We start from the raw sequence: 12,271 nt of genomic DNA on the forward strand, positions 1-12,271 counted from the left end.
TATATCTCAAAATTAACATATCCAATGAAAGAAATCTTTTTGGTTTTGATAGCAAAATTATTGAGGATTATAATCTGTATTAACACATGGCTAAAACCCACGCAGGCAGAGCAGGAAAGTAAGGCGGATAGAACTGCGCGGATAAACTAAAATAATTTAAAAAAAATTAAAATATGTAAATTATTTTTCAATTTTAAAAACGTAATGGTGTTCAAATCGTAAGACATCACCGATCAATTCCATAAACCCAATTGTGTTCCGAAAGAAAATATTCACAGATTTTTATCGCCGGTATTTGCCTGTTCCTAAAAATGATTCAGGGGCTTAGTCCCTCCACTGATACGGATTATACGGATCGTTGAGGATTTAAATTCTGATGCAATTCGCTTAACATATAATTTTTAAGACATATGAAAATATACAGCAAAATTAGACTTTAAATACTACTAAAAAATAAAGGTTTAAATACAAAATTAATAAGTTTGTTTTGTCTATTTAAACTCAAGCGCTGCAACGTGTCTAAATCAGACTCGAACATGCTATAATAACGTTTGTGTTTAACAAACAACTGCTTGAGGTCATCCGTGGACTGTGTGGAGGTGGCATTATCATTTACTTCGAAAATACTCTAAAAACACAATACGTTTTGACATTTGAATACGATATTTGCACATGATTATTTTTTTAAAACATTTCTATGTGCATGCTTTACCAAATTCTGGTATCTATTTATTCTACAAGAAAAAAATATTAAAAAGACAAGATATGATTATTGCTTAGCCTATTATTATTTAATAAAGATCATCATTAGCTTAGCTAATAATATTAATAATCTTTTGAATATTTTTTATTTACACATTATCAGTTTACAATTGATGCGATAAAATATGTGGAGTTATTCCGTAAGAACATTCGTAAAATGGTAGAATACATGCAATATTAATTATAATATTTACAAAAGTTCTCGGTTCTCAAAATAATACGAGTGAGATCGAAGTGAATACTTACAGAATCGCACTGCAGAATGTTTAAAATAACAATAATATGAATAAAAATAATCACCATTCTCCTGAAAAGGATTATTATTTCGATTCGATTATCTTGTTTGATATGTAATAATATGTAGGTACAGACTTTATTGCAATGTCTAAATTTGATAGTTCGTTTGTGAATGCGAGTAGAATTTTTATACGTCGGAAACGGATACGCATGCGCAGCTGCCTTATAATAATTGAGCAATGGAGCCGTTGCAACAGAACCACATTTTAAATACGATATTAAATTCAAACTTGTTTTTTTATATTTTATCTTTATGAAGTTTATTACTTGGTAATGTTACTTGAATTTTAATTTTATCGGTTATTTTATATTACAGAAAATAGACATTACAGTGGACTATTTATAGTAAAAAACAAAACAATAAACTTCACGTCCGCAACCATAAAACCACACGTCGAATATTTTATCCGTTTTTTTTTATCTTAACGCAAATGTAAACAATGCTATGTTGACACGCCTCGCCGAGATATAAGAGCCGGTATCTAATTCGACTGACCTTGACAATGAAAAAACAAGTTTTTTCGCGCAGCCTTGAAGCTTTATTATGTTTTTTGCACGGCGCCACCGATGTGCCGTGAAAAATGTCTGTTCTTAAACGAATTATAACGCTTGCAACACGTGCAAAGGTTTTATTCGAAGTAATTTTATTGTTAAGATATAATCTAGCGAGAGTGCTTTCTTGTTCATACTCGTAATACAAAACAAAGTAATTGATTGCCCCGTCAGATGAAATATGTTTTTGGTTACTCAGCAATAAAGATAAAACTGTGGGTCGCACGGCAACGAATTGAGCTATTATTAACATTTTCTTTTCGCAATATTTTTGCTACGAAGTTGTATCGCGAAATAAGAACGAGTGTATACTACAAAATAATATCGACCGACATATTGTATAATCGTAAACATTTCCTAAACTGTCAACATGTCGTAGCGACGTCTTTAAATTGTTCGTATAATAAGTGTATTAAATTAATTTCATACTCTCACTTTACATATTAAAATTTCAAGGTTAAATGTTATGAGAACAATGATTCGTTGTTTTTGTTATACCCGAAACAGGAATATGATACATTTGTTTTCAATGGTTTGGTTTGAATAGCGAACAGTATTTTTATTTAGCATATTGATGCTCGAATATATTATTCTATATATATTGTTGTTGGTGCATATGTGTATACTTTTAGTAAGTCGCGTATGTGTGCTGTAGTTGATCAAAAATTTTTTCAATGTTTTTTTGTAAGCTTTTAGTATTATTATTTTTATATGTCTATTATCATTATTGATGTATTATTTATTTGCAGAGCTGGTGCTGGAGCAAATGGAATATTTTCAAGACGGCTGGACTTCTCAACGTTCAATCTTCTGCCGAAGCATAAAGTCAACTCATATCAAATCAAGGTAAGTCAAGCTGACTTGTAACATAATATACAACTCATCTTGTCTTCAGAACATTATTTACAAAAACCAGTTCTATATTTAAATTTAATGTACATAGTAAGCCCATGATAGAAGATTGCATATTTTGAACTGGATTGCATATGTTGGTCTTCCCACTCTTTATAATTAACTTTTTGTATGGTGACAATCTAAATTACCAACGGCAAGTCATAAATTCATTGTAAGTAAATAATGACATCCACTTGAACCACTTACTATCGATTGAAGTGGAAATTGATGAAGATTGGCAGACAAGAAAAAAAACTTTGCACTTTCAATAAAACCAATATCGATATCGATTTTTTATCTTGTTTTAAATGTCAATTACTCGGATTTACTCTAGTTTTTCTTCATTAACGATGACTTCACAAATTAGAAAATTGTACTGAGAGCGTAGAAAGTAATGTTTACCCTTATTCAGTCTCGCTTCCTTTCAATGACAGCTTCTTACAAGAGGTAGGCTGAGTTTATCATTCGACTCATTAGTCTTGTCATCGCGTCCACTTAGACCACTTACAACGACATTCCTTCACAACTTTAATTTATAAAGTAAATTATCATTCATAAAAAAAAAATCATCTAATCCTGTTAAAAAATCTAGCCCTTGATATACGAGTTTTGTGACAATAAAATATTTTTACTACTGAAAAAGGTTTACAGAGGTGAAAGTTTGCTTTTGTTGGAAGTGCCGTAAAAACACTGCTCTGACACTTTTCACGATAAAACACCGTCACGGGAGGCGCCCTCGGTCGGTACGTTTTCTACCAAATAAACGTAACTCTCGTGTAATTTAATCGCACCACTAGCCGTTTTACGACTACTTTACTTACTTTTCTACTGAATTCAAATGTTTATTTTAAAGCACGTAGCTACAAAGCCTACCAAGAATTACATTAGCATATAGAGCTGCACAAAGCAAACGTTATTACGTTTGTATATTCGGACGCTCATGTCATAATTAGAGATAATTTGTCTTATATCATTACGAACTTCGGGTGATAATTACTGATGTGTTTCATAGTATGTTCAGTAGACATAACATAGCTCAGGTTTGCTAAACTTCTTCAATTTTATCAATGTCTATGAGCAGAGACACTTATATCTATTCAAAAAATCAAAATCAATATATACTTTATTCAAGTAGGCTTTTACCAGCACTTTTGAATCGTCATTTAACAAACTATTTAAAGTAAAGCTACCACCGGTTCGGAATGTAGATTCGAGAAGAACCGGCAAGAAACTCAGTAGTTACTCTTTTTCAATATCTAAAAATACATTGAACTTCTTAAATAAAAAATATATCTATAATAATGAATACGTAAGTTTTTTGTAACGCCAAACTGAAACAATACTTGAATAATAATGAAACAATACCAATATAGATAGAACTTATACTAGAAGATGCAGTGTATCTGAGAAGGTTGAAGTATATAATAATATAATCAGTTTCGCTTTCGAGTTTCACATTTAAATTTACAGTATTGACATTACAAGTGTCAGTTTAACATTCTTGTATTTAATAGTTTAAGAGTTATAAGAGTAGGTGGTGCATTTAACATAATATTACTCAATAGCAAAGAAAGATACGGAGTGTTATTCTGCTGTTGTCAATATAATTATGTTTGTATGCGACGGCAGTTGGTATCTAATCTCCACAGGCCTTGAGTCCGTTGTATGTCAACCGACGGTCATTCGCCCGCCCGCCGTGCCTGTTTCTATTTTTACCCGACGTTTGTTTGATATTTATTACAGCGTTTGCAAGTACATAGTTTTACAGTTGCGATGATTAAGTTATTGTTTCCAGACAGCAAGAAAACGAGCGCCGCAACGTGTTACTGGCGAGTTGATTTTATGAAATCTTAAAAATGAATTCATTTGAATATAAGTAATTTTAGAAGAGTGTTATCAAATCACTTGGGTTGTTTTATTCCCGTTTTCTATGACTGAAATGCACGTAAACTATATATCTGTTATCGCTTTTGATGGGCTCGACAAGTTTTTATGAAATATAGAGTATGTAAATTAAACGATTTCTTGGTACCTACATTTATGATTCAATTTTGTACATTTATATTTTTTATCCGTTCTGAAAGTTATCTCCGGTAAACCAGTCAGATGAGTAAGGGAAAATACTTAAATTTTTTTCGGTTTTGGTAACTTTCAAATCCCTATAGGTACTAACTAAAAGGCAAACACTTCAATTTTAATTATTTTTATAGACGTATAGCTATATCTGTACAGGTCGAATAACGAATTACAAAACAGTGAAGAGATTTAGGATAGTCTGCTACAATAATTTAAAACATTCTCCTTGCTTTATCGCTTAAACACGACCGGTATTGTCTTGTACAGTCGTTTCGCTCCGCGTCGCGTGACAGCACCTCGTTTGTATACCACCAAGGGAAACTTCATAATTTTCTGTTCCCATATATTAGTCTCTGTGTAGAACTTTTATTGGAAATGCATTATTAGAATATAAAATTACTATTATTTAATATAGGTGGGTAGATTGACAAATGAGCCGAGATGGCCCAGTGGTTAGAATGTGTGCATCTTAACCGATGATTTCGGGTTCAAACCCAAGCAAGCGCCACGCAATTCATCTCGTATTCGGCGGTGAAGGAAAACATCGTGAGGAAACTTGCATGTGTCTAATTTCAACGAAATTCTGCCATATGTGTATTCCACGAACCCGCATTGGAGCAGCGTGGTGGAATATGCTCCAAACCTTCTCCTCAAAGGGAGAGGAGAGCTTTAGCCCAGCAGTGAAAAATTTACAGGCTGTGAATGTAAAAAATATAAAAATATAGACTGACAAATTTGCCACCTGATGGTAAGTTGATTGACCACCGAGGCATTGGCACTGTCAGAATTATTAATCGTCCCTTAACGTACCCTTACATCGTCAATGCGCCACTGTTCTTAGGAACTATGATATAGCCCCTTTGTCTTTAGTTACACTGGTTAAATCACAATAATAATATTTGAAATATTCTATTGGGATATTCATTAGTTTCTCTAATTGCCTTCTCAATTCAAAGCATTAGTAAAATAATATTTAGTAAACCCGTGATTGATAACAGCGACAAGCGAGGCACGTTTTTGCAAAGCAGCATCATTAAATCTACGGTCACTTTTTCTATTTATGGGCTTCGATGTCTACCAACATATTGATCAGACCGGTTAGCTGTACATTCCAAACTTGGTTTATGAATTCATCGTGTAAGCGATTTTCACATCGTCCGTACATGAGCTGATAGAATCTACTTAAGTTCAAACATTGCTTTAACAAGCCTTACACAGCTTTATAAAACTCATTTGAAATTAATTAAATTATTTTAACATGGCAATAGAAATTCCTAATTTTAATTTGGTCATATTAACAAAAGGTATACCTACCTACGCTGCTAAATAGTTTTGTATTATAATACTTAATGCTACTTTTCAAATATCTATAAATGTTGTTAATATAGCTAATTATTATTTTTTAATATTTATTTGTAAATAGTTTATCGTTGTAGAAATATATTTTAACTCCTTGGAAAGATGCGGCCGGCGCGCGGTCGTCCGTGTAACTGAATCCGACTGACTGCGCTTGGCTACCCAATACCCTGCTCAAGGCTTCCCATGTGGATTAGCACCGTGTTTTTCTTTTAAATCGTCTTGTCGAGCTCACAACAAGATAATAGCTTTATTATTTTGGCTCCGGCTAATATTGGAATTGATAAATCGGATCTCGCTAAATTGAAAACTTTTCCGATTAGCGAAATGTTTGCGTGGAACGTTAACGATTTATAAAACGATTTTTATTGCCATTGCAGTTTCGATTCAGCGTTTTAATACTAAAATTTGATGTCTAGATTTATTTCGATTTTTGAATTGTTTTTAAAATCTCAGGTAATGCTTACGTCAAATAAGCATTGCGTTGTCATATATTTTATATTGTTCAAATACGGTTCAAATACGTTACGATATTCTCGACAATCCGTAAATGGTAAGAAATAAGAAAGTAGCCAGCTAATAGATACAATAGGGTTGGATGCCAGTTAAGTCTTGTAGTGCAACTTTCTTGGGCTAGAAAAACTAGTAGTTCGATGATAGCATGATGTGCAATCTCATACCAGTACACATATCAATCGTTTCGTAAGACATCGCTTGACGTAATTAGTTCGTTGGTGTGACATACAATTTATTTGAGACTTTAAATTAACAAAAATGTCAGTAGAGCTACACCGTGTCGTAACTAGCGTGTGGACTCGCATATTTTCTGCAACCTAAGTTTTCAATTCATTTTATAGCCGCAATAACTTTAAAAGGCAATCTTAGGAACTTTGCCCAACTACTACTGGCTACATTTCGTGTACCTCTGAAACGACTTTTTATAATGTTATCGCAAGTATCCACTTGCAGAACATTAAAACCATAATTGGAAATGGCCTGCGATCCGGTTTTTGTAATCATCAGACTGTATTGAATTCAATCTCGATAAAAGTGCCTTGTTCGCATATTTTACGAGTTTCGTTAAATATCTTGAAGTTGTAATGAAATAACTTTTATTAATTTACGAATAATTTAAAATCTTATTTATATAAAACGGGTACACACAATTACTTTGCTTACCAAATCCCACTATGCTTTTGGTTTATTTTTATCGCACAATCGCGCATATCTGAATTCATTGACACCCCGTCTTGTAAACAAAGTAATTTCACTATGATTTTTAAGCCGTATTGCAATATGAAGCCCACACTGCGCCCACATCGCCGCGTCGCCGGTCTGACTTAAGACACGTACGCGTATTATGATTCATTGACTTTACATTTAAAAAAGGATTATTGTTGATAACTGGAACCAATAATCAGCATACATAAAATTTAAGGAAATAGAAAAAATTGTGATTACGTATTACTCAGAATTAAATTATGTGAAATTAGTTTTAACAAGTATCTATCATTCTTAAAGGTTCTAAAACCCAATTACTGATATTTCCTTGTAACCCACGGCGCTTGAAGACCTTTCGCATCTATCAGATCGTAAATGTAGGTGTGTACCCTGTCAAACAGCTAAAGAACAAATATTAAGGTGCGAAAGTTATACCAGCGTCGATTATTACAGCCAATTGAAGAATTTTAGAAACCTTGCAGTATAAAATGCAATGCAATATAAATTTGTGATGGCATTTATAAAATTTACTTAAATTGAAGTCTGCACGGATGTTTAAAATATTTTTTAATATATATCGATCGCCTGACGAATTAAAAAATATCTACTGAAATAACGTGACTTAATACACCCAATCTCAAATAATTCCTCGCAATTAAAAGTGCAAAGATGAATAAGATTAACAAAAGGATTATTGAAATGACGAAATTAAATAAAAGAAACTTCAACACAAGCTAATAAAACATGCTTTTTTCCAATCATAACAGTGACTTTTCCACGAAATAACAAAGTAAGACAAGTCTTTGCGATTGGTTACTAGAATAGAACTGGAGCGGTCATTGATCTCAGCAGATACTATTATTATCTCGATAACACTAATAATGTTTGGATAAACATGCTTGATTCTGAGCCAAAATTCAATATGCGATTTATTGTAACAATAAATACTAGTTATAATGTGAATGGTGTAAATGTTAATAGGGTTACGTAAGAGTTTGTTGGCATGATCGACAAGCGGCAGTGGTAACCCTGAAGTCGGGCGTGAGGTCGACGCTCGCGCCCGTCCCACTTAGAGTGCACGGCTGCGCCTGGGCCGCAACGCTTGCAAATCTCTAGCGCATAGAATCGTAAACTAATGCCGTCATGTTGATTTGTTGCGTTTCTATTCGTAACCTACCAATAAAACTGTATATGTTCGCTTTTGACAAACATCAGAAAATCGCTTTACGTTCGATAAGATCTTCCAAAAAAAAAGGCGAAAAATTATACGTCCTTTTGATTTGAGCGGGTTACTTAAGTTATAAGTAGAATTAAACGGTATTTATATAAATACGTATATATCTTTAACTATTTTTCAACTATAAATCAGTCTTTGTCAAAAGTAATGTGCGCTTTGAGGTACAATTACTTGCGTAAATCTTTCTAGATATATCTTATGTCTTTATCTCGTGTTCCTTATAGGGTCAGATTTAAGTGCTACCTTTAATAACACAAGCGTATCGCGTAATCGAGATCTAATTGCGAGGTGTGGTTTGATATTTTATAGTATAACAAATTATTATAGTACATTAAGATAGACTCGATAACGCTTGTGTTTATGTTGTTTGTAACGTATACCGGATGCTTCTTTGTATGTTTATATAATTCAAAATAAATAAAGTATTCGTATTCGTACTCAAAAGAAATCACATTATTTATGATGAAGCAATATTAAAATCAATTGAAACATTTAAAGTAGATATCTCAAATGCATAATGTATATTTAGGTAATTATATTATCTGATAACCTTTTATAATCTTTTGATAACCTGCGTCTAGTTTTTACCTCCTTAGATAGAAACTAGACGCAGTTTTACTATTGCATCTCATCTTTATAAAGTTCATCGTAAAGTTAATAAAATCTCATATTTTTGATGCTATGGCACTAAGTATGAATACTAGTTCTATTGTATTACATTACCAACAATTTGAAAGTACAAACAAGAATAGCTATCATAGAACGTCTCATGACAGTGATTACAAGCTCTGACTAAAGAAAACAGTATGCCAAAGGTTAACAGGAATTTCCTTGCCGTGGCATGTGTCTTCAAGCATTAATAAAACTAAATTATCAGTGCCTACGTGACCTACCTACACGTTGCTCATATTATGATAGGTACGGTTATGGCGAGGGAATATATTAAACAAACTGCGTTTCTAGTCTGATGACAGTGTATTATTGTAAACTATTATAAGTACTAGGTATTTTATGTACCTTATTTCTGTTGGCAGTACTTTACAATGCGACTTAATTGAACACTCGATTGTTTATCAACTCGGCTTGTTTATAATTTATTCAAATCAACACTCGCCTTGTATTTATTTCCGACGTTAACTCGATACTACCTGCGTATTTATAGATGCAATTTTGCTACTACCCTACTTACATTGGTTGAGTCTAGAGAAGAGGTCTGAACCTAGTTTAGTTGCAATAGTTTTCTACAAGGTTTGGTCTCATTAATTTAAATAGATTAATTAAAATTTAGTATTTTACAAATTCGAAAGCTTTGTTAAGTGAATGAGATTCACAGTAATGATTTTAGATGTCGGAGATTTGTAGAGGAATATTTTTAAGTAGAAACGGGAATGGAGACGATTGCCGGAGCGCCATTAGCCGTATTGTTATTGCCAGCATTCGAGTAATGAAGCGCTCGTTTTCGACTTTAATATTACCGCTTTGCTCCCTCGCTATCACGGACTAGCTCCATTCTGTCACGTACTGTCGCTCTTTGGTCTGTATGTATAAATTTAATTTAATACCGTCAATCTCGTTGCTTTATCTAAGAATAAAAATAATATCGGTGTTTAATATTAAATATACGTTTCGAAATCTCTCACTTTTGTTATTTTCAATAAAACAGTATGAATTGCAAATATTGATATTTAGTTCGTCTATTTTAGACTACGTGCAAAAATTCACCACACTTGTTTTTCCAATTCGAACTTGCTCGGTGCCATTTTTCCAGCCATTGCGTCGAACAATCGCCAGCCACGAGTGCTCTGAAGGACTATTTACATGAAAAGTCAGTGAAATATTCACATCAATTGTCGATTGTCACGTCTTATTGAGATATTCTAACTTTCTCTGACGCGGGTTGTGCATATAATTTAAATAATGAGACGCCTGGCATTGTACTACACCGCAGCTCACGAACTCCAAATATTGATTACTCATTCTTTGTATCAGCTCGAAAGTGTGAATATTACGCCGATAAGGCGCACGCGATCGTGGAACAACCGGGAACATTTTGACACTTTCGCCCATGAAATCGTAACGCTGAGCTAGGTGAAGTTCAAGACTATTTATAAAGCGGCCGAGTCCTTACTCGGCGTTTATTGATCGTTTACGGACGCACGCACCCCGACGCATTACGGTAGGTTAGTATGCCCGCGGCTCCGCTCGTAGCTCCCGGAACCCACCGAAAGCAGCCGAAATTTTACATCCCCGGCCGTTATTGATCGGACTTGACATTGAAATCGTAATAGACGCAAACAGCTGGGAGGTGAGGGTAGGGTGCGTACCGGGCCCTAATCACGCGACCCTCACCGACCCACCAGATTTTTTGCGAGCGAAAGTCGGCGAAATGCGGTTAGCTCCATTAAAGCAATTTAATTACTCGTAGATATAGCTAAAACAAACGAATTGTAGTAAAGGCCAATTTAAGATATTCATCGACTGCAAATGAAGTTGAACGTCCTTAATGTCTAGTAATTATGCACGAGAGCCCTAAGACGGGCGATGTGGCGTTCTAAAATCTCATTTATATTCAGTGTGGTCGGAGTTTGAATGTTATCTAAAATCCGTGTTTAGGTGTCGGGCGGGATTGGTCTAATCTCGAAACTAAACACATTGTTAAGTTAGCTTAAGCTTTGTCCTGGAGCCGGTTCTTCGATCTCATATTAGATCATAATATAAATTCTTAAACTTGCTCGATTTTGCTCACTCGTTTTTTACTAAGATTAGTATAATTTAATAACATTCGATGGTGTTATTTCTTATCAATTCTGTATAGGTACATAAATTAAATTTTTGAGATAAACGAATCAATATTAAATATGTATGAAGCGTGTTTGGTCGCTTTGGCTCGATGGTAAAACCATACATAAATTACACTGCACATTGGGGAAGTGCGAGTATCGAACAAGTGTAGAGGGTTGCAAGCCTATGACGTCATATTTTAAATAAATACGCGTAAAATGTTAGAAACCAATCCAGTTTCAAATTGCAAGTATAAGTGAGCGTGACGTCACCCGAATTTGACGAATATAATGGATGTAAATATAGGATAGTTAATAGTTAATTAAATCATACCTACACTTGACTCCAAACTGAATTAGTACGATATATCTTATCAGTTCACATTACCGTTCACATGTTTCTTTTCTTCGTCAAGTACGAACTGACATTTGTTTCCTGTTGTAACTTGTCTCTTTTCCTTCATGTCAGTCTAATTGCTACTTTCTTTGATATAGCAAATGACTGGTTTTCGTTAGATAAAAAAGCTATTTACTTAATTATTTCTGTTACATTCAACAAAGTCATGTTACGAGTAGCTTTCCTTTCAAAACTGTTAGTACATGATATCGTATTAACTCGACAAAGGAAATGATTCAGGTGCAAGATATATTAGAAATTAAACTCACATTAGTTGTGTATATAGTGTTATATATTGCAGGGGTGTACGAAAATTTAATATCAATAAATTATCTTTAGATGCTTGACGTAATAGACCGCTATTTAATTAAGACGGCTGTGCCGAATGCATGGTCCAGACGCAAATTAATTATACTATTATTTTATTACTAAGCGAACTTAAGATATAAATAGAGACAATTGAAAAACTCACCTTTTATTCAGTGCATTGTATTTTTTCTAATAGATATTTCCCACGCTGAAATCTAAACACATTAAACAAACAATGTTATATAATTTACTTGCCATGAAATAAATCCAAACAAGACAATATAACGAAGCAATTATGTCCAATAAAAAGTAATGTTGATGAATTGAAGCGATTTTATAGCAATATTAAGCTATTATATCAAAAACTGATGGATAAAATGGTTTGTTTAC

At 33.6% G+C, this 12,271-nt stretch overlaps 1 protein-coding gene across 1 annotated transcript in view; it reads left to right on the top strand.

Annotated features, from left to right (window-relative positions):
- LOC113391666 (headcase protein) overlaps positions 1–12,271 on the top strand; it is a 52,659-nt gene that overhangs the window by 16,636 nt on the left and 23,752 nt on the right. The window contains exon 2 of the mRNA XM_026627710.2: positions 2,361–2,457. Coding sequence (XP_026483495.1) covers positions 2,361–2,457 — 97 coding nt within the window. The remainder of the gene's footprint in view (positions 1–2,360; positions 2,458–12,271) is intronic.

The sequence above is a fragment of the Vanessa tameamea genome, chromosome 10 (assembly GCF_037043105.1).
Source record: "Vanessa tameamea isolate UH-Manoa-2023 chromosome 10, ilVanTame1 primary haplotype, whole genome shotgun sequence".
Taxonomy (NCBI): domain Eukaryota; kingdom Metazoa; phylum Arthropoda; class Insecta; order Lepidoptera; family Nymphalidae; genus Vanessa; species Vanessa tameamea.